At 39.0% G+C, this 22,978-nt stretch overlaps 1 protein-coding gene across 3 annotated transcripts in view; it reads left to right on the top strand.

Annotated features, from left to right (window-relative positions):
• Positions 1-22,978, top strand: part of Sbf2 (SET binding factor 2) — a 417,940-nt gene that overhangs the window by 375,449 nt on the left and 19,513 nt on the right. Inside the window, exons 30-32 of one of the 3 annotated variants that reach the window (XM_076846868.2) lie at positions 3,383-3,559; positions 6,326-6,427; positions 7,106-7,291. In XM_076846868.2, the coding sequence (XP_076702983.1) occupies positions 3,383-3,559; positions 6,326-6,427; positions 7,106-7,291 (465 nt within the window). The remainder of the gene's footprint in view (positions 1-3,382; positions 3,560-6,325; positions 6,428-7,105; positions 7,292-22,978) is intronic. The other 2 variants (XM_076846869.2, XM_076846870.2) reach the window with 2 other exon arrangements.

Here is a 22,978-nt window from a genome sequence, read left to right as displayed (position 1 = left end):
CAGAAATCCCCTCAAAGTTTAGCATTGGACCTACTCAGACTTTTGGCTGAACCATAGAGCAGAGACTGAGCAAGATGCTCTCAACAGGATCCCACATGTTCAGGTGTAAAGATGCCAGTGATTGCATCATCTCTTCTGTAGCATGCTGGCATTGCTAGCTCTTTTTCCACTACCTGGACTGCTGCAGTCACTTAGTCACTGACCTTTAGGGTAGAGGGCATAAAACTGCTGGGTAATGCTCAATTTTTAAATCTGCATAAATGTTTTCTAACTCAACAGATAATTTTATATCAAAAAAAAATGGTTGGAATTTTCATCAGCAATCCAAGGTTCCCTACACAGCTTCCTTGGCACCAGTGTCCTTTCCAGAGTACAGGTTTTCACCCTTCAGCACATTTAACATTTTCCAAACTTTGACTTCTGAATGCTCTCCTTCTCTATTCTCTGTCTACACTAGTTCTCAAATTAGCTGTGTGATCATGCATATTTGAGTAAGAAAGATGGACTCTTCCTTTCTTTCTTCCTTCCCTCCTTTTACTTGCTTCCTTCCTTTCTGTCATCAATAAAGTACTATAATTTTAAAAAAATTCCAGCCAGATTTATTGGCACACTCCTGTAATCCCAGGGATTCAGGAGGCTGAGGCAGGAGGATTGCAAGTTCAAGGCCAGCCTCAGCAAATTAGCAACTGTCTAAGCAACTTTAGCAAGATCCTATCTCAAAACAAAAAGGGCTAGGGATGTAGCTCAGTGGTAGAGCATTCCTGGGTTCAATCCCCAGTACCAAAAAAACTTAACTGGTTAATTAATTTAAAAAATAAAAGTACCAGGGATGTGACCCAGAGATAGAATGCTCCAGGGTTCAATCCCCAATACGACAAAAATAAAAAATAACCAAATTCCACCATCATGGCACAAGAGTTGCTAAAAAGGGCTGGGATGGAATTCAGTGGTAGAGCCACCCTGGTTTTTGTTTGTTTGTTTTTGGGGGGTCCCAGGAATTGAACTCAGGGGCACTCAACAACTGAGTCACATCCCCGACCCAATTTTGTATTTTATTTAGAAACAGCATCTTGCTTTTTCTGAGGCTGCCCTTGAACTTGCAGTCCTCCTGCTTCAGCCTCTCAAGCCACTGAGATTACAGGCATGCACCACTGTACCCGGCAAACTTTTTTTTTCTTGATGCATATTAGAAATGCTGTTTCCTGGGCTGAGATTATAAGCTCAGTGGTAGAGCACTTAGACCTAACACATCTGAGGCACTGGGTTCAATCCTCAACATGACATAAATATAAACAAATAAAATAAAGGTATTGTTTCTGTCTACAGCTTGTGCATGCAGACAAGTGTTCTATCACTAAGCTACGAGCATACTTCTTCTTTTTTTTTTTTTTTTTTTTTTTTTTTAGTTTTAGATGAACAAATACCTTTATTTTGTTTATTTATTTTTATGTGGTGCTGAGGATCAAATCCAGGGCCCTGTACATGCTAGGCAAGTGCTCTACCACTGAGCCACGATCTCAGTCCCTCATAGCTCTTTTTCATAATTATTTCAGTCCCTACTTAACATCCAATATTTTTTGATATATAGGTTTCTTTCTTTATCCTCTGTATTCAAAATTGGTCACATTTTCTAGCATATAGAGGTGTTTTGTTATTTTTTTATTGATATATAATTTAGTAGGGTTTTTTCCGTATATTTTGATTTTTCTTTAGCGTTCCTAAAAATAGAGTTATTAAGACAAAGAAGCCGGGTGTGGTGTTGCTTGTCTATAGTCCCTAGCAACTCAGGAGTCTGAGACAGAAGCATCACAAATTCAAGGCCAGCCTGGGCAACTTAGTGAAACCCTATCTCAGAATAAGAAATAAATAAAATGGGCTGGGACGGAGTTCAATGGTAGAGCCTCTCTGGGTTCTTGGTTCAATCCCCAGTACTAGAGCCAGTGGGGGAGACAGACTTTTTTTTTTTTTTTTTTTTTCCTTTAAAATTTTGGGAATTTTTGTTTCCTTTCAAAAATTTAATAGGCCTTAAAAAAACTAGTCAATATAAAATATTGTTCCTTGGCAGTGGGGTTTTTTAATTGTAAAATATATACTAAAAATTTGCTATCCTAATCATTTTTAAGTGTACAATTTGGCATTAAGTATATTAACATTGTTGTACAACCAGTCTCCAGTAGCAGTTCTACTTCTTTTTAAAAAGAAGTGACCCAATTAAATAATTTGAGCACAATGTAAAGAAAATGGAAGGAATCTGAGAAAATTAATTCATTCTTTGGCATGAAAAGTTAGAGGGTTTTGGGAGGGGGTGAGGGCAAGGTACCAGGAATTGAACCCAGCAACACTTAACCACTAAGCCACATTCCCAGCCCTTTTTATGTTTTACTTTGAGACAGGGTCTTGCTAAGTTGCTTAGGGTCTCAATAAATTGCCAAAGCTGGCTTTGAACTCAGATCCTCCTGCCTCAGCTTTCTAAATGGCTGAGATTACAGGCATGTATCACTGAACTTGGCAAGTTAGAGAGCTTTTAAATTTTCTTTAGAACTCAGCAACTAGACTATCAAAATGAAATACGCCAATGGGTCAGCGTAGCATTCTTTAAATACAAATGCAACATTCATACTTCACCCAGAATAAATTCCATGTGGATTAAAGATAAAAATGAAAAAGGACTCAAACATAGATGATACCTGTTTCATATTGAGTTATGAAAAAAATAGTATCCCAAAGCTAAAAACCAACGATGTTTTATTGTTTTATTTTCATGTTTTATTGCATATACTTTCTTAGTTGTTACTTTTTTAAAGTAACCATAATGTTAGAAGATTCAGTGCAATGAGATAGTGATTTTTATTTTTCACAAGGTTTATTTCTACTTTTTTCATTTTCATAATGAATACATTTTACATGCATAATAAATTAATACCTGGATGTCTACATAATTTAATTTGTACAGTTAGGGAACCCCATAGTACAGTACCTTTCCATCACAATGTGCATCTTGGGAAAGCCAAATTTATACTGTTGGATTAGCCATGCTGTCCATGTGTCATTAGCTCTCCAGGTTCATGACCTCAGAATTGGTTATATTGGTGTTATCAGCTGCATCAAATTCCTAACAGTAGTCTCTTCAAATTTCTAGAGTGACAGCATCCCTAAGCTAAATAGTCTTCCTCTAGAAAGGACTAGATTTGCCATTCCAGAAGAACCACTAGACCTTTCACTCTGCTGACATATGAGCCACACAAGTTTGACCTTCTTGACCCCTTGCAACCTTTATAACTGTTCAGCCTCAACTAACTTTCATCAGCATTATCCTGTTGAAAACTTTGATCTTTTACTTATAGTATTTCATCTGCCTAATTCTCTGTCTCTTTATCCACAGAGCTTCAAGGTAGAATTTGCTTTAAATTGTGAGTTTGTTCCTGTTGAATTTCATGAAATCCGACAAGTGAAAGCCAGTTTTAAAAAGCTAATGAGAGCTTGTATCCCAAGCACCATTCCTACTGACTCAGAAGTAACCTTCCTGAAGGCTCTGGGTGACTCTGAGTGGTTCCCTCAGGTGGGTAGCTTGACTTATAACTCAAAAAGAGGCTGAGTAGATGTGCCAAACCAATATTTGAGAAAAAAAAAATATTTCTTTCCTCACCCCACTCCTTATTCTCCCCCTTTGTTGTGAGCTATCTGAAAAGGCCTTTCAATTTCAGGAAATAGTACGAAATAGAAGGTGAGGAATAGAATTCCTTGATCACTGGTTTTTATCTCTCTGTAATTGCAAGTGTGGTGTCTGTAAGATGCTAAGGAGGAGAAAATTATTTTATGTGGGAAATTTTTTTTTCATTTTTTTTAGAGAGAGAATTTTTAATATTTATTTTTTAGTTTTAGGTGGACACAACATCTTTATTCTTATGTGGTGCTGAGGAAAAAACCCAGCGCCCCGCGAATGCCAGGCAAGCGCACTACCGCTTGAGCCACATCCCCAGCCCCATGTGGGAAATTTTTATGTAGAATAAATTTAATCAGCATATATTTACAGGGCTCCTGCTCTGTTGTCAAGACAGTGAGGATCCAGGACAGAAGGCAATTTCTGAATAACTCCAAGAGCCTTTTCCTCTTGCTTTTTCACCTTCCATTTATCTTTGCCTACTACATGTCTCTAGATTTTAGATTCACCCCCACATCAGCCACATAAGACACATTGGATGCCCTACATTTCAAAGTCATACTTATATGTCCATTATTCAGCCAAGTCAACCATTGAATATTTTTAATTGTACCTTTATTGAAAAATTAAGGGGAAATTGATATGACAGCACAATACACCCACATTTCTTCCAAACCACACAAAGAAAGATATTTATGACATGCATATTTTAGACATGGATACAGACATTTGGCAAAAAGCAATATAACCTTCAGCTTTGTCTTTAGGCCGTGATGCTATGTCCATTATCCCTTCTCATCCTGAAGGAATTTTCAGGTTTTTTGTTTCCTGCCCCCATTTACCTACAAGGATCTTGCCTCTCTTGAGAAGGAAAAAAAAAAGTTGTTTTCCATAGTACTTTGGACTATGAAAAGCAAAGAAGCCAAGAAACAATGTTAGTACTAAAGGCAGGTACTTTGAAAATAGAGAGACAGTGACATATGCAATTGGTTGTAAATACATATCAGGGTATGTTATGTTCATTTCCCTTAAAGCAATTCGGTATATGTACCCTGGCTACCCAAGGAAGAAGCTGGACCAATGCTTTCTTCCGTCTCTATCTATGAGTCCCAGCCCCAAACTGTCCCTTCCACTCAACTACCTACTCTACTTCTTGCTGGAAAGTAGATCTGTACTAGATATTAGAGACTAAAGACAGTGGAAGATATTGCCCCATCCAGGATAGTGATATTTAAAAAGTTAACTGTTACAGCAAATACTAGGTTCAAGAGAATTTAGGTTTAGTGCTGTGTTGTAGGAACAGCAAGTAAGGAGCCTCCCACTGCTGGGTAGGGCACATATCTTGCTCCTGTGCTTAAAAACAGCCTCACTGTTTAAAATATAGGTTATTTTAGAACAGTTGGATTCATACTGCAAATTAGGTCATATTAGGCTTAAAATGTTTTTTAAAACTACAGTCTTATTCATTTGGTTTTCATAGCTATGTGCTGTGTTCATACCCTAATTAATTGTTTCTGAAGGACTTAAAACACTGAGTACAAGTTTCTTTCTCATGTATGTGTAATTCACTTACTATAAAATTTGGGTTTTTTAGGGGCTGAGGTTGTGGCTCATACAGGACATGTGGGGCCCTGGGTTCAATTCTCAGCAACACATAAAAATAAATAAATAGGGCTGGGATTGTGGCTTAGCCGTAGAGCACTTGCCTAGCATGGGCGGGACCCGGGTTTGATCGTCAGCACCACATAAAAATAAAGGCATTGTGTTGTGTCCATCTACACCAATAAATAAATAAATGTTTAAAAAATAAATAAATAAATAAAATAAAGGTATTGATTGTGTCCAACTACTTCTAAAAAATAAATGTTAAAAAAAAATTTCCTCCTTTTAAATTGTACAAAGCAGTACTTTTTTAATTCCAAGAGCATCTGAAATAGAACTTACTATATCATGGAAAAACAAATTTTCAGTTGGGTAACTATTGAGAAGGCCACTTGGAATCTGTCTTTTACTTTATGGAATTATGGTTTTTCTACTTTTGGAGGAATTACATAAGGCCATTTTCTTTCTTTTTTTTTTTTTTTTAGTATTTATTTGGGGGGGGTGTTGTTGGACATAATACCTTTATTTTATTTATTTATTTTTATGTGGTGCTGAGTATTGAACCCAGGGCCTCACACATGCTAGACGAGCGCTCTACCACTGAGCTACGAAACCTAGCACAAGACCATTTTCTTATGTATCATCTGAATACCCTATTTTAAAATGTGTCTACCTTTAAAGTGTGTCATTGTTTAATCTTGATTTAACAATAACTTTAAGTATTTAAAACATTATATGAGCCAAGCACAGTGGAACACACCTGTAATCCCAGCAACTTGGGAGGCTGAGGCAGGAGGATCCAAGTTCAAGACCAGCTTTAGCAACTTAGCAAGGCCCTAAGCAACTTAGTGAGACACTGTCTCAAAATAAAAAATAAAAAGAGATGGGGATGGGGCTCAGTGGTTAAGTGCCACTAGGTTCAATCTCTGGTATGAAAAAAAAATTATGTGTTTTTTTTTTTTGTCCAATCCTTCATGCCTAATTTGTATTTTTATCAAGTTTCTCTGTCTTCTGTGCCCAGAAAGGCTTGGTCTAATTGCAGCCTCCTGTCTTATCTCTTAGCTTCACAGAATAATGCAGCTGGCTGTGGTAGTATCAGAAGTACTCGAGAATGGTTCCTCAGTTTTGGTCTGTTTGGAAGAAGGCTGGGACATCACTGCCCAAGTAACTATTACACATATTCTCAGATATTGTGTTTTATATTTGAATTTTCAGACAAATATTTTGTATAATGACTTATGTTTTTATGTACAGAAAAGGTTCCATGTGAAACACCACCTTGTATCTGTCAGGAAGCTCTGTGCCATGAGCTGTCAACTCCTCCATTACCTGGAGATCTGGCTTAGGGCATCAGGCTCCTATATTCACAGATGCACCCTGCAAACTTGCTCTTGACCAGCAATATGGGACATGGACCATCCTTCCTGGATTTTGTCCATCCTTTTTCTGGTTCTCCTTAAGCCCCTCCCTTACTCCAGAATGAAAATTATGAATATAAACCACATGAAGATTAACCTGTGCCTGCCCAAAAGAAAAGGTTTTTCTTTAGTTAATCCCCTGACCTCATTAATTAATCTAGAAAATGACCACAATCTGCAAATTGGCAAATTCAGAATCAAAATCTTAATTCCTTGAAAGAAAACATGTAGCCAAAATAAATTTGTGTTTTCTTTTTACTGGAAAGCTTGTGGAATTCATTTGATTTACCATCCTGGAGCAGTTAGTGAATAAATTTGCTCTACAGGTAACTTTGCTTATGAATTAGCTATTTAAAAAGGAAATGCTTTATCTTAGCACTTCAGAACTGAAATTAATGGAATATCCATCCTGTTTGTGCCCTAGGTGACATCCCTTGTGCAGTTACTCAGTGATCCCTTTTATAGGACACTTGAAGGCTTTCGGATGCTGGTTGAAAAAGAGTGGCTCTCTTTTGGTCATAAATTCAGTCAGCGGAGCAGCTTGACCCCCAGCAGTCAGGGTAGTGGTTTTGCTCCAGTCTTTTTACAATTCTTAGACTGTGTACATCAGGTAAGTAGAGCCAATTTAAATTGACTTAATATGAAGGAAAGAAAAATACTAGCATTTTTTAGCTTTGTAGTGCTGTGCCAGGTACTTTACTGTCATAACTCAACCCTAGGATATACTGAAGTCTTGGGTGACGGAGAGACCTAGAAATTGAATCCAGAGGCACTTTACTACTGAGTTACATCTCCAGCCCTTTTTTCATTTTTAGACAGGGTCTCAGTTGCTTAGGATCTCATTAAATTGCCGAGGCTGACCTCAAATTTGCAATTCTCCTTCCTCAGCCTCCTGAGTTGCTAGTATTACAGGTGTGTGCCACTGTGCCCAGCCTGAAATCTTCTTAAAAATGAAGAAGGAAAAGAAGCAGTTGATTCTGAAAGTAGGTCTGCTGAACTAGCTGTTGAGCTGGCCCCCAAATGAAGTAGTCAGCACTCTTAAATTACATCTCCAAAGAAGGGGAAAAAACTTGGGATCATTTGGTACAGTTTTGAATAGAGTAGTTATAGCAAAAATTTCTAGGTAGTGACTTTCCTGAAATCCAGCCTCTGTGCCAGTTTCAAAGGGCCCTACCTTGTGCCTGGGAACATCAGAGATAGAGGCTAATCTCTCAAGAAATCATGAAGGCCCAGCCAGGCAGGCTTCTAGAGTTTGAGAATACTGGCTCAGTTCTACAGGGCAACCTCATTGGGACTAATCAAGAAAACAGAGAAAAACCCAGATACATGTAATCCAGTGAAACTCAGTGAGGGTAGGGAGAGGTAAGCACTATAGGTGCCCTCCTGTCTTCATCCCAGGCCCGTCAATAACAGACACCTATTTGTGGAGCTTGCTCAGGATTGAGCTCAAGAATTAGTTGGCACTGGATTTTCAAACAGAAAGCTAAATTTGCTTAGGAAAAAAAAAAAAGTTGACATTTCCAGTCTTGTTTCATCTTCACCACAACCCCAGGGGTAGATTAATAGATTTGGGCATGACTTTTTGAAATACATTGGCCTCAAGTATCTGTTAGAAGGAAAGGTAAAAGTGTTCTCACAAACCAGAAATGGAACTAGTCTCTTGACATATGGTTATGTTTTTGTTTGTTTTTATTCTATTAATCATTTGATTTTTAAATTAACAGTTTTATTGAACTTTAATTATAATTATACAGTTTATCTATTTGAAATGTACAGTTCAGTAGTTTTTAGCATATTTGTAGAATTGTGCCGCAATTACCACAATTTTGGAGTACCCATTAACAGTTGATTTTCCATTCCTGCTCACCCCCATGTATACACACACACATACACAACACTCTCAGAGAAAGTCATGTTTTTGCTTGCTCCAATTTGCTTGTTAAAGAAATAAAAAAATTTTAAAAAGAAAAAAGAAAGAAAGAAACAGTGTTAGAAAAGTGCCTTTAGCACTTTGAAAATGGGCAGTGTCTAGGGGTAAGAAGGAATGGGCAACATTCAGCTTCCAGTTTATTCTTTCCCTAACCCTCTCTGTGATTAATATAACTTCACCTTTGGAAATACATTTTATGAAAATAATAAATATATGGAGGGGCAATGCATTGTTTATATTTAGAAGGAGGAAGGGAAAAAAAGAAGAGAGGGAAAGAAAGAAGGATCCATCTAAAAGCCTACCTATCTTTAAGAGACCTTTCAGTAACTGGTGTAATTCTACAGAACATATTATTGTGATTTCATTAAAATGGTTTTGACAAGAGTGCAACAATATGGAAAACGCTTATTGTATGACTCAGGAGGAAAATCCAGAATACTAGAACATTATAACCAAACAACTTTGGGAAAAGCAGAAAAGTATAAAGACAAAAGGAACACAAAAATTAATAATCCAATCACTCAGGGAACTACTATTAATATGAATGTTTTCTTCCAGTCATTTTTTGGATCCATGTATATACATATATACACAAACATGTATTTTAGTAAAATTTTAAAAAAGAGAGAGAGAGAGAGAGAGAAAAGACCTGTTAAATAATTTTAATCCATCTGCCCAAGCAGCATCTGGGGGCATTGATAACACAGTTGAATTTATACTTCTAAACTCTTTGCAGCTAATAGTATCTTTGTTTTCTGTTTGAATATTATTAGCCTTTTTCATATTCCTTTGGCAAATAGATGAGGGAGAAATTTGGAGACCATTCAGTATTCTTAGACCCTTTCACTGATCTCCCTCATTTATATTCCTGATGAGTCTTTTTTTTTTTTTTGATAATATTAAGTTTAATTTATATTAAAGAGACTTAAAAATTAGTGATGACTAAAATCATACATATTAAGACCAAATCTAGCACATTTTATCCATGGTTAAGAAAATAAGTTGTTAAAAATATACATATGTGAGTTTTCTTTTTTTTTTTTTTTTTTTGCTTTTTTTGTTATTAAATCTTTATTTCTTGGATGAGTAGAAATCTCACTGAAGAAACAGAATGAGAAGCAAAAGAATGGGAAGAGAAGAAAATATTTGTGGTTGGATAAAGATAAGCAATGACTTCATGTTGAACTTCTGTAATAGTCTCATTTGTCTGGCTGGGCACAAATAATTGAGCCGCCAAAAAGCCTTGTAGGTTCAAACAGCAACTCTTTTTTTTTTTTTTTTTTTTTAATTAATTTTTATTGTAGGTTATTCAGAACATTACATAGTTCTTGATATATCATATTTCACACTTTGATTCAAGTGGGATATGCGCTCCCATTTTTACCCCACATACAGATTGCAGAATCACATCAGTTGCACAACCATTGATTTACATATTGCCATTCTGGTGTCTGTTGTATTCTGCTGCCTTTCCTATCCTCTACTATCCCCCCTCCCCCCTCCCCTCCCCTCTTCTCTCTCTACCCCCTCTACTGTAATTCATTTCTCCCCCTTATATATTTCCTCCTTTCCCCTCACTTCCTCTTGTATGCAATTTTGTATACCCCTGAGGGTCTCCTTCCATTTACATGCAATTTCCCTTCTCTCTCCCTTTCCCTCCCACCTCTCATCCCTGTTTAATGTTAATCTTCTTCTCATGCTCTTTGTCCCTACTCTGTTCTTAGCTACTCTCCTTATATCAAAGAAGACATTTGGCATTTGTTTTTAAGGGATTGGCTAGCTTCACTTAGCATAATCTGCTCTAATGCCATCCATTTCCCTCCAAATTCTATGATTTTGTCATTTCTTAATGCAGAGTAATACTCCATTGTGTATAAATGCCACATTTTTTTTATCCATTCGTCTATTGAAGGGCATCTAGGTTGGTTCCACAGTCTTGCTATTGTGAATTGTGCTGCTATGAACATGGATGTAGCAGTGTCCCTATAGTGTGCTCTTTTTAGGTCTTTAGGGAATAGACAGAGCAGGGGAATAGCTGGATCAAATGGTGGTTCCATTCCGAGCTTTCCAAGAAATCTCCATACTGCTTTCCAAATTGGCCGCACCAATTTGCAGTCCCACCAGCAATGTACAAGAGTACCCTTTTCCCCACATCCTCGCCAGCACTTGTTGCTGTTTGACTTCCTAATGGCTGCCAATCTTACTGGAGTGAGATGGTATCTTAGGGTGGTTTTGATTTGCATTTCTCTGACTGCTAGAGATGGTGAGCATTTTTTCATATACTTGTTGATTGATTGTATGTCCTCCTCTGAGAAATTTCTGTTCAGGTCCTTGGCCCATTTGTTGATTGGGTTATTCATTATCTCATTGTCTAATTTTTTTAGTTCTTTGTATATTCTGGATATTAGGGCTCTGTCTGAAGTGTGAGGAGTAAAGATTTGTTCCCAGGATGTAGGCTCCCTATTTACCTCTCTTATTGTTTCTTTTGCTGAGAAAAAACTTTTTAGTTTGAGTAAGTCCCATTTGTTGATTCTAGTTATTAACTGTTGTGCTATGGGTGTCCTATTGAGGAATTTGGAGCCCGACCCCACAGTATGTAGATCATAGCCAACTTTTTCTTCTATCAGACGCCATGTCTCTGATTTGATATCAAGTTCCTTGATCCACTTTGAGTTAACTTTTGTGCATGGCGAGAGAAAGGGATTCAGTTTCATTTTGTTGCAAATGGATTTCCAGTTTTCCCAACACCATTTGTTGAAGATGCTATCCTTCTTCCATTGCATGCTTTTAGCCCCTTTATCGAATATAAGATAGTTGTAGTTTTGTGGATTGGTTTCTGTGTCCTCTATTCTGTACCATTGGTCCACCCGCCTGTTTTGGTACCAGTACCATGCTGTTTTTGTTACTATTGCTCTGTAGTATAGTTTGAAGTCTGGTATAGCTATACCGCCTGATTCACACTTCCTGCTTAGCATTGTTTTTGCTATTCTGGGTCTTTTATTTTTCCATATGAATTTCATGATTGCTTTCTCTATTTCTACAAGAAATGCCGTTGGGATTTTGATTGGTATTGCATTAAACCTATAGAGAACTTTTGGTAATATCGCCATTTTGATGATGTTACTTCTACCTATCCATGAACAGGGTATATTTTTCCATCTTCTAAGATCTTCTTCTATTTCTCTCTTTAGGGTTCTGTAGTTTTCATTGTATAAGTCTTTCACCTCTTTTGTTAGGTTGATTCCCAAGTATTTTATTTTTTTTGAGGATATTGTGAATGGGGTGGTTGTCCTCATTTCCATTTCAGAGGATTTGTCGCTGATATACAGGAATGCCTTTGATTTATGCGTGTTGATTTTATAGCCTGCCACTTTGCTGAATTCATTTATTAGCTCTAATAGTTTCTTTGTAGACCCTTTTGGGTCTGCTAGGTATAGAATCATGTCATCTGCAAATAGTGATAATTTGAGTTCTTCTTTTCCTATTTTTATGCCTTTAATTTCTTTCGTCTGTCTAATTGCTCTGGCCAGTGATTCGAGAACTATGTTGAACAGAAGTGGTGAGAGAGGGCATCCCTGTCTTGTTCCAGATTTTAGAGGGAATGCCTTCAGTTTTTCTCCATTCAGAATGATGCTAGCCTGAGGCTTGGCATAGATTGCTTTTACAATATTGAGGTATGTTCCTGTTATCCCTATTTTTTCTAGAGTTTTGAACATAAAGGATGCTGTACTTTGTCGAATGCTTTTTCCGCATCTATCGAGATGATCATATGGTTCTTATTTTTAAGCCTATTGATGTGGTGAATAACATTTATTGATTTCCGTATATTGAACCAGCCTTGCATCCCAGGGATAAATCCTACCTGATCATGGTGCACAATTTTTTTGATATGTTTTTGTATCCGGTTCGCCAGAAGTTTATTGAGGATTTTTGCATCTAGGTTCATTAGAGATATTGGTCTGTAGTTTTCTTTCTTTGAAGTGTCTTTGTCTGGTTTAGGAATCAGGGTGATGTTGGCCTCATAGAATGAATTTGGTAGTTCTCCCTCTTTTTCTATTTCCTGAAATAGCTTGAAAAGTATTGGTATTAGTTCCTCTTTAAAGGTTTTGTAAAACTCTGCTGTATACCCATCCGGTCCTGGGCTTTTCTTAGTTGGTAGTCTTTTGATGGTATCTTCTATTTCCTCAATTGATATTGGTCTGTTTAGGTTGTCAATATCCTCCTGACTCAATCTGGGCAAATCATATGACTTAAGAAATTTATCGATGCCTTCACTATCTTCTATTTTATTGGAGTATAAGGATTCAAAATAGTTTCTGATAATCTTCTGTATTTCTGAAGTGTCTGTTGTGATATTGCCTTTTTCATCCCGTATGCTGGTAATTTGAGTTCTCTCTCTTCTTCTCTTCGTTAGCGTGGCTAAGGGTCTGTCGATTTTATTTATTTTTTCAAAGAACCAACTTTTAGTTTTGTCAATTTTTTCAATTGTTTCTTTCGTTTCGATTTCATTAATTTCAGCTCTGATTTTAATTATTTCTTGTCTTCTACTTCTTTTGCTGTTGTTTTGCTCTTCTTTTTCTAGGATTTTGAGTTGAAGTATTAGATCATTTATTTGTTGGTTTTTTCTTTTTCTAAGGAATGAACTCCAAGCAATAAATTTTCCCCTTAGAACTGCTTTCAATGTGTCCCATAGATTCCGATATGTTGTGTCTGTGTTTTCATTTATCTCTAAGAATTTTTTAATTTCCTCCTTGATGTCTTCCATAACCCATTGATCATTCAGTAACCTATTGTTCATTCTCCAAGTGATGCATGATTTTTCCTTACTTCTTTTATCGTTAATTTTCAATTTCATTCCATTATGGTCAGATAAGATGCATGGTATTATCTCTACTCCTTTATATTGTCTAAGAGTTGCCCTGTGACATAATATATGATCTATTTTTGAGAAGGATCCATGTGCTGCTGAGAAAAAAGTGTAACTGCTTGATGTTGGGTGGTATATTCTATATATGTCAATTAAGTCTAGGTTATTAATTGTGTTATTGAGCTCTACAGTTTCCTTATTCAACTTTTGTTTGGAAGATCTGTCCAGTGGTGAGAGAGGTGTGTTGAAGTCTCCCATGATTATTGTATGGTGGTCTATTAGACTCTTGAACTTGAGAAGAGTTTGTTTGATGAACATAGCTGCACCATTGTTTGGGGCATATATATTTATGATTGTTATGTCTTGTTGGTGTATGGTTCCCTTAAGAAGTATGTAGTGTCCCTCTTCATCCCTTTTGATTAACTTTGGCTTGAAATCTATTTTATTTGATATGAGTATGGACACTCCTGCTTGTTTCCGAAGTCCATATGAGTGATATGATTTTTCCCAACCTTTCACCTTCAGTCTATGTATGTCTTTTCCTATCAAATGCGTCTCCTGAAGGCAGCATATTGTTGGGTCTTGTTTTGTGATCCATTCTACTAGCCTGTGTCTCTTAATTGGTGAGTTTAAGCCATTAACATTTAGGGTTATTATTGAGATATGGGTTGTTCTTCCAGCCATATTTGTTTATTTATGTTACTAAACATGGTTTGTTTTCCTCTTTGATTATCCCCCCCCCCCTTTACTGTACTACCTCCCGCTGTTGGTTTTCATTGATATTTTCCATTTCCTCTTCCTGTAATATTTTGCCAAGGATGTTTTGAAGAGATGGTTTTCTAGCTGCAAATTCTTTTAACTTTTGTTTATCATGGAAGGTTTTAATTTCATCTTCCATCCTGAAGCTTAATTTCGCGGGATACACAATTCTTTGTTGGAACCCCTTTTCTTTCAGTGTTTGAAATATGTTATTCCAGGATCTTCTAGCTTTGAGAGTCTGTGTTGAAAGATCAGCTGTTATCCTGATTGGTTTACCCCTAAATGTAATCTGCTTCCTTTCTCTTGTAGCTTTTAAAATTCTCTCCTTATTCTGTATGTTGGGCATCTTCATTATAATGTGTCTAGGTGTGGATCTCTTATGATTTTGCACATTCGGCGTCCTGTAGGCTTCTAGGATTTGGGATTCTGTCTCATTCTTCAAGTCTGGGAAGTTTTATCGTATTATTTCGTTGAATAGATTGCTCATTCCTTTGGTATGGACCTCAGTACCTTCCTGTATCCCAATGACTCTTAAGTTTGGTCTCTTTATGTTATCCCATATTTCTTGAATGTTCTGCTCATGGTTTCTTAACAGCTTTGCTGAGCTGTCTATGTTCTTCTCCAGTTGAAATACTTTGTCTTCATTGTCTGATGTTCTATCTTCTAAGTGTTCTACTCTGCTGGTAGTATTCTCAATTGAGTTTTTAAGTTGGTTTATTGTTTCCTGCATTTCCAGGATTTCTGTTTGTTTGTTTTTTATAACCTCTATCTGCCTGTATAATTGATCTTTTGCTTCTTGGATTTGTTTATGTAATTTATTGTCAAAGTGGTCGAAGTGGTCTTTCATTGTCTGATTTTGCTGTCTAATGTCTTCCTTGAGACTCCAGATCATCTGAAGCATGTATATCCTGAATTCTTTATCTGACATTCCATCTGCTGCAGATATTACCTCTTCTAAAGTTGAGTTGACCTGCATTGCTTGTGGTCCTTTCTTTCCTTGTCTTTTCATATTGATCGCGTTTCTTTCTGCTTGGTGAAACTGTTGTGTTATTGATTTTTCCCCCTATATATTTATATTGCTCTTGTATAGCTGCAAAGTCTCCCTCGCAGGCTTTGGCGGTGGTTCTGCCCCTCCTCCAATTGAGGCAATGTGTCTACCACGCCGGGAGGCCGCTGTGCCTGTACTTTTGATGGGCCTGTTCTTTCGGTGGTCACAGGTCCGCCTATCTTGCAGGCGTGAGCAGCGGCTTTGTCCCTCCGCTGGCCACTAGGCCTGTTCTGTCAGTTGCAGGTCTGTCTACCTTAAAGGCGCTGGTGGCAGCTCTGCCCCTCCCCCAACCGGGGCGATGTATCTGGCGGGCCACTGGGCCTGTTTTGTCAGTGGTCACGATTCCTCCTACCTTGCATGTGCGTGGAGCAGCTGTGTCCCTCCGAGAGTTGCTGGGCCTAACCTGCCGGTGGGTGGCAAGTGCGCCTACCTTGCAGGCCCGGGGGTGGCTCTGCTGCTCCGCGGGTTGCTGGGCCTGATATGCTGGTGAGACGCAGGTTTGCCTACCTTGCAGGCGCCTGGCGGCTCTGCCCCTCCCCCAACCGGGGCGGGCTATGTGTCTGGCCGTCCTCTGAGCCTGTTCTGTTGGTGGTCAGGGTACTGCCTACCTAGCAGGATCGTGGGGCAGCTGTGCCCCTCCGCAGTTTGTTGGGCCTGACCTGCTGGTGTGTGGCAAGTGCGCCTACCTTGCAGGCCCGGGGGTGGCTCTGCCGCTCCGCGGTTGCTGGGCCTGATCTGCTGGTGATTCGCAGGTCTGCGTAACTTGCAGGCGCCCGGCGGCTCTGCCCCTCCCCCAATCTGAGCGATGTGTCTGGCAGTCCACTGGGCCTGTTTTGTCGGTGGTCACAGTTCCGCCTACCTTGCACACGCGTGGAGCAGCTGTTTCATTAGTGCCTGGGCACACTCTCCTTGTTTGCCTCCCTCAGGCCCTAAGTTTGTAGAGCTTGGGGCTGAGAACCCCCAGCAAATTTGCTTACCTTCTGGTAGCCACGCCCCCGTATCTGATGCAAGAGACCTCAGTTGTCAGCACTGGTGGGAGCGGTAGCCGTGAGTCCCACGCCAAGGCGAGTCGGTGCAAGAGACCTCAGTTGTCAGCACTGGTGGGAGCGGTAGCTGGGAGTCCCGCGCCGCGCGGTTCCTGCCGGCTCCCGTGCCGCTGCCCCGGCTGCCGCCGGCTCCCTCACCGCAGCCGCGGCTGCCGCCGGCCCCCGTGCCGCCCTCGGTCTGGCTATTGCGCTCACAGGAGAGCTGGGAGGGGCCCTTAAGTTTTCCCCGCTGATCTATAGCTGAAAGAGCTGTGATCAGTCAAAAAAAAAAAAAAAAACAGAGATGATGACGTCAGCTCTCCAAGATGGTGGCCGCTGGCTTCCTCTGTGGTCTGACCGATGTGGAGAACCGAATTGGATGGCTTCCTTCCCCGTCTCAAGCCCAGAATTCAGCTCTGAGTACAGTATTTGCACCGCTGGCGGGAGCCTGCAGAATCCGTAGCGCTGTATCTTTGCATTGTTATCTTAGCAGAGCCAGAGGGGAATGGCGGGAGCTGTCTGCCGGCCGGGCGGGGACCCTTCTCGCCAAGCGGGGCCGCCGGGGGCCGCTTGTAAAGCCGGGTGGCTGCAGCTGCGTGGCTAAGAACCAGGCGGGCGGGGTGGCTGTTTGCAGAGCCAGAGGGGAATGGCGGAAGCTGTCTGTCAGCCGGGCAGGGACCCTTCTCGCCGAGTAGGGCCGCCGGCGGCGCTTGTAAAGCCGGGCGGCTGCAGCCTCGTGGCTAAGAACCAGGCGGGCGGGGTGGCTGTTTGCAGAGCCAGAGGGGAATGGCGGGAGCTGTCTGCCGGCCGGGCGGGGACCCTTCTCGCCGAGCGGGGCCGCCGGGGGCCGCTTGTAAAGCCGGGTGGCTGCAGCCGCGTGGCTAAGAACCAGGCAGGCGGGGTGGCTGTTTGCAGGGCAAGAGCGGGGCCGCCAGGGTAGCCGGGATGGCGGAAGCTGTCTGTCGGCCGGGCAGGGACCCTTCTCGCCGAGTAGGGCCGCCGGCGGCGCTTGTAAAGCCAGGCGGCTGCAGCCTCGTGGCTAAGAACCAGGCGGGCGGGGTGGCTGTTTGCAGAGCCAGAGGGGAATGGCGGGAGCTGTCTGCCGGCCGGGCGGGGACCCTTCTCGCCGAGCGGGGCCGCCGGGGGCCGCTTGTAAAGCCGGGTGGCTGCAGCCGTGTGGCTAAGAACCAGGCGGGCGGGGTGGCTGTTTGCAGGGCAAGAGCGGGGCCGCCAGGGTAGCCGGGATGGCGGAAGCTGTCTGCTGGCCGGGCGGGGACCCTTCTGCCGCACTGCTCTGGGCCGGCTGCCGCTTGCAGAAGCCGCCGGTGGCCGCAGGATTGGACTCTGCGCCCGCCGGTCAAGTTTCACTTGTCTGGGGCAAACTGTCACGTCTAATAAACTTACTAATTCTCGGCAGGTCTTCTTTCAACGGAATTTTGCTAGATGATCCTCAGTAGGTAGAATGTAGCTGTTTTAATGAGTGTTTCTGATCCCGTTAATGTGGAGATATTGAGAGTGCTGTTTCCTCACCGGCTGCCATGTTGGTTTTCCCCCTGATGAGTCTTATACAGACTTCTTTGGTAGCATCTATAAGACTAAAAAATAATGTATTTATTTGTATACATGTCTTTTCTTCTACTTAGACTGAGAAGTCTTGTGTACAAGGACTTTGTCATATTAGTTTTCACACCTCTAGTATCTTACACAGCATAATTTCAGTCTCTGGAATATAACAAACAGTAAATAGGTATTATCAGTATATTAATGCAATTTTACAAGTTCTCTTCATATTTTCAACACCCTTGATCAAGACCATCTAAAATATCCTAAGTCAGATTGTTAATGTAATCTTCTGAAACCTCAGGTACTATTATTCCCCAGGGCAAAAATCTTCAGGGCAAACAAAAACCTTCAATGGGTTCACATTTCCTAAAGGATCATTCTTCCTCATATCCAGTTTAAATATAACAATGAAGTCAATACCTCATCAATATTTCCCTTGAAATTCTTCAGAAGGTTTTTTTATTTGAGGCTTAGATTCTGAATAAGTACATACAATCCATTTTTACCCTTGCCTTGAGATCATATCATTGATAAATCAATTGAACACTAGATGAAACCATCAACTTTCTTTTAGGGTCTTTGCCTTAATAAGCTGCTTATAATTAAAGAGAATGTAGGAACAGAAACCGAATGAGGAAACATCAGAGTCACATCTCCCATAAATCTGACTCGGAGGCATAAAGTCATTGAGAAGAATAGCAGGTGGAAGTATCCATGTAGACTTTTTATTTTAATAAGAATCAGACGGGGTGGGGTGGGGCTGGGGTTGTGGCTTAGTGGTAGCAAGCTTGCCTAGCATGTGTGAGACACTGGGTTAGATTCTCAGCACCACATACAAATAAATAAAATAAATAAAGGTCCATCAACCACTAAAAAATATTTTAAAAAAAAAGAATTAGACTAAATCCATTTTGGCTTTTGTGTGTGTGTGCGTGCATGTGTGTGTGCATATGTGTGGTGCGGGGGATTGAACTCAGGGCTTGTGCATGCGAGGCAAGCACTCTTACCAACTAAGCTATAACCCCAGCCCCAAAAGCTCAGATTTTATAAATAAATGTTTCATAAGCAATATTGGATTTCAGTTCCAATTGTACTGAATTAAATATTTTTATAATCAAAATTAATTTTTAAAAAATTTGCCTGAACCCTCCTTTGACTTGGTACCTCATACATACTAACTTAGGTGCAGACAAGTCATGACAAAAGTGATCTTAATTGCAGTATTTTAAGGATGCTTCACTGCAATGGTTATCAGCTTTGGTTAGGCAAATTATTTTGTGCTGAAGAGGGATTGTTTATTCATTTGAAAACAGAGGAACCTAAGAAGTCTATGCTTAACAAATAGTGCAGACTTAATTATAAGGTAGTGTTTCATCATTGCTTACATACTGGTCTCAGGCATTAGAAAATGCCTTCTTTGAATACCTTTCAAGTGAACACTAGTGCTTTACATGATTCTGGCTTCTGCCAGATAATTCACATTAGTGCTGTCCTCAGTCTCTCAGGGACACAAAAAATGGAGCCAAGTCCAACAATACTAAAAAATAATAAGTTCAGAATTACACTGCAGCAAGCGAAACTGTCCTTGGGTAGAATATGTTCCCAGCTTGTTAACCATTTCTAACATGCTGAATGCCAAAAGGCAATCCATGGACATGTGCCTAGACTTGTCCATTAGTACTAATAAAGTTACAAAGAAAACAGATGAAGCACTGATCTTAAATTAGAACTGCCTCATCATATAAAAAGCCATTGTTTATGCCAGTATATCCAGGTGTCAGATGAATTTTAAATGCTAGATCACTATTTCATAATAGCAACATCTGGCAGATTTTTTTGTTGCTTCTAAAAGAAATTGGCTTAGCTCAAAAGATATCACTACAGGATGCTTCCTTTCTTAGAATAGTTTGGCCAAATCTTTCAAAAGGAAAATACATCCAGAATATAAAAAATGAAGTTTTTACCTAAAATTTCTTTTTAAAATACAATATCAAAGGGGAAAATGTATATAATATGAATGGAAACATGAAGTGAGTAAGCAATCTCTTTATTTCAACATTCAAGTATAAATTTGAGAGCATCCTAGAACTTTTGCTGTTTCCTACAAAACAACAGTTTTGACTTGCCTGCAAAGTTTATTCAGTTTGTAAATTGGCTCACTCTAGCCTGGCTTGGTGATGTGATTTCTGTATGCCAGCAGTGTACAAGTTCCTACTCCAAAGACAAAAGCTATTTGCCTTTTGAGTATGGAAGTCTTCCTTATGAGCTCATGTTTGAGCAGCTAAGCTGCTCCACAGAGATTGTTGCTCTAAAATTTATCCATTCATACTGGCCAAGTAGCTGCAGCCGATGGATATACAATATATTCAAGTGTTCCTGGCATTTGCCTGATTCCCATTCAACTGAAAACTGGCACTATTTTTGTAATCCAAGTAATCCAAAAGCAACTTTGTGCCCAATTAATGTTAAATCTTTTTTTTTTCAATTATATTCTTTATTTTTTACTTCTTTGAATATCTGACTTAGCTATATTGAGGTACCTATATTTGCCATCTTATATTTTAAAGAAACAAGAAAGCAAAAGCAAAGTTAAAATTTCTTTCTGAATTTTATATATATTTTTAATAATCATCTGATTATTTTAAATTAGGTAAACCTTTCTGCTACAATTAGAGGCAAAATATAGATTTTGGTATTCAAATGTAATTACGATTGAGTCTAGAGATTGTTAATATAAATCTTACCAAAAGAATTACAACATTATGCCAATTTACACTGTAGGAATTCTGAGGCACCTAAATATGTTTTTGTGGACATGATTAATAATGTTGGCACTGCAAAATGGTATAGAAAGTTTTATCTTTTTGATAAATTGTGTTAAGAAAATAGCATTGTCATAAAAAAAAATAAATCTGATCCAAGCACAAAAATTCAGGTAGATTTTAGACCTTAATTTTAGAAGTCACAATATAGTACAATAGTTTTCTGAACACATTATTCATTTCCCTGACTGACTTCTACACTGGCATGACTTGTCTAAACCTGTCTTGACCATAGCTTGTTGATGATGCAAACTTTTACATAAACTGTACTACTGTAAGCCACAGGCCAACCATAGGCTTCTAGAGTCTGCTCATAAATAGGTGAGAATGGTTGGTTGCATTTTGAATTAAGACTCTAAGAATATATCACTTAGCAAGTGATTTGCTCCTACTTATATCCCATTGATTAACTTCTAGAAAGAAAATTAAATCAGGTTCAATTTAAAAGTTGTTTTCTTATTCATGCTTCATATGTAGGTGCCTCAGAATTCCTACAATATAATGTGAAATCTTAATCTGTGAAATAACAAAATTTAATATTAGCTAATTATTTTTCTTTAGTGCATTGAACCATACCCACAGTTTTCCACATATTGGTACCATTCTACATAGTGTCTCTTACAGCTTAATATTTCTAATACCTCAAAGCAGAGTCCTGTTTTATCATATGTTATTCCCCAAACATTAACCTTTCCTGGGATTAGAGTCATAGCTTCTTTTCATGAGCCTTTTTAAATTTTACAAAAACTTGGACTGGAGTTGTGGCTCAGTGGTAGAGCACTTGCCTCACACCCGTGAGGCAATGGGTTCAATCCTCAGCACCACATAAAAATAAAAAACTAAAATAAAGATATTGTGTTCATCTATAACTAAAAAAAAATATTTTAAAGTAAATAAATAAATTTTACAAAAACTTAATGGCACATGAGCAAAAAAATAAGACCCTATAAATTCATGATTTTCCAAATTCCATTTTAGATTCACTTCTTATATAAAAACTGGCAGATTTCACTCCATATTGGAAAATAAAACTAAAATGCCTCACACAGTTTAGGCTTTTAAATCTGTTCTCTCTCTCTCTCTCTCTCCCTCTCTGTCTTCAGCAAGATAAATAGAAAATTATTTTTGAGCAACAGAATCCAGATAGTGCCTCAGAGAGGCCTAAAACTCTATTCAGCATCTTAGGGAAATGCTTATATAGAATTAATTTACTGGGGGCTGGCAATATAGCTCAGTTGGTAGAGAGCATGCCTCGCATGCACAAAGTCCTGGGTTCAATCCCCAGCACTACACACACACACACACACACACACACACACACACACACAAAAGCATTTTCTGGCTTAGATGCCTGTCATTCCCAACTTTTAATAATGATAAGATTAAATTTATTTGAAACTCACTTGCATTAGGCCCTAGAAATCTTGTGGTCAATAGTAAAGAAAAGTAATGAAACCAAAAGCTCTTCTATCAGATCAATAAAATTGATAAGCCTCTAGTCAGTCTGACTAAAAGAAAGAGAATACAAATTGCCAATTTTGAAAATGAGAAAGATGACATCTCCACAACTTTATGTCAAAAACAAACAATTTAGATAAAATAGACAAATTCCTTGAAAGATACAAACTATCCAAATTACTCCAGAAAAAAGACATAACTTGAATAGGCCTATATCTTAAGAAAGTTGAAACTGAAATTAAAATCTTTGCACAATGAAAAGTCCAAGACCAGATTCAGTGATAAATTCTACTAAGCATTCAAAAAAGAAATACTAGCACTTCTACAAAGTCTCTTCCCTGAAAATGGAAGCAAAGATAATACGTCCCAACTTAGTCCATAAGGCCAGCATTACCTAGGACCTGACAAAGACAGTAAAAGAAAACTGTAGATCAGTGTCCCCGATGATCATAGACACATTCAGATTTTCTAAACAAAATTTTAGCAAATCAAATCAAATAGTATATAAAAAGGATAATATGCCACAGTTAAGTGGGGTTTATCCCAGGAATGCAAGGTTGATTTTACATTCAAAGTCAATAAATGTAATTAAACTTAAAAAGAAGAAAAAAACATATGGTATGGTCATCTCATTAGTTACAGAAAAACATTTCACAAAATATAACATCTGTTTCTTAAACAAAATTTTTCAGGAAACTAGGAATAGAAGGGAATTTCCTCAAAGTAATAGAGAATATGTATTTTTAGAAACGTACAGCTAACATTACAATAAAACAATGAATGCTTTTCCCTGAGATCAGAAAGAAGATATTGATGTCTGCTTTA

This window comes from Callospermophilus lateralis, chromosome 2, assembly GCF_048772815.1.
Source record: "Callospermophilus lateralis isolate mCalLat2 chromosome 2, mCalLat2.hap1, whole genome shotgun sequence".
NCBI lineage: Eukaryota > Metazoa > Chordata > Mammalia > Rodentia > Sciuridae > Callospermophilus > Callospermophilus lateralis.
The sequence above is the reverse complement of the archived record's forward strand: the minus strand, read 5'-3'. Positions and strand labels throughout refer to the sequence as shown.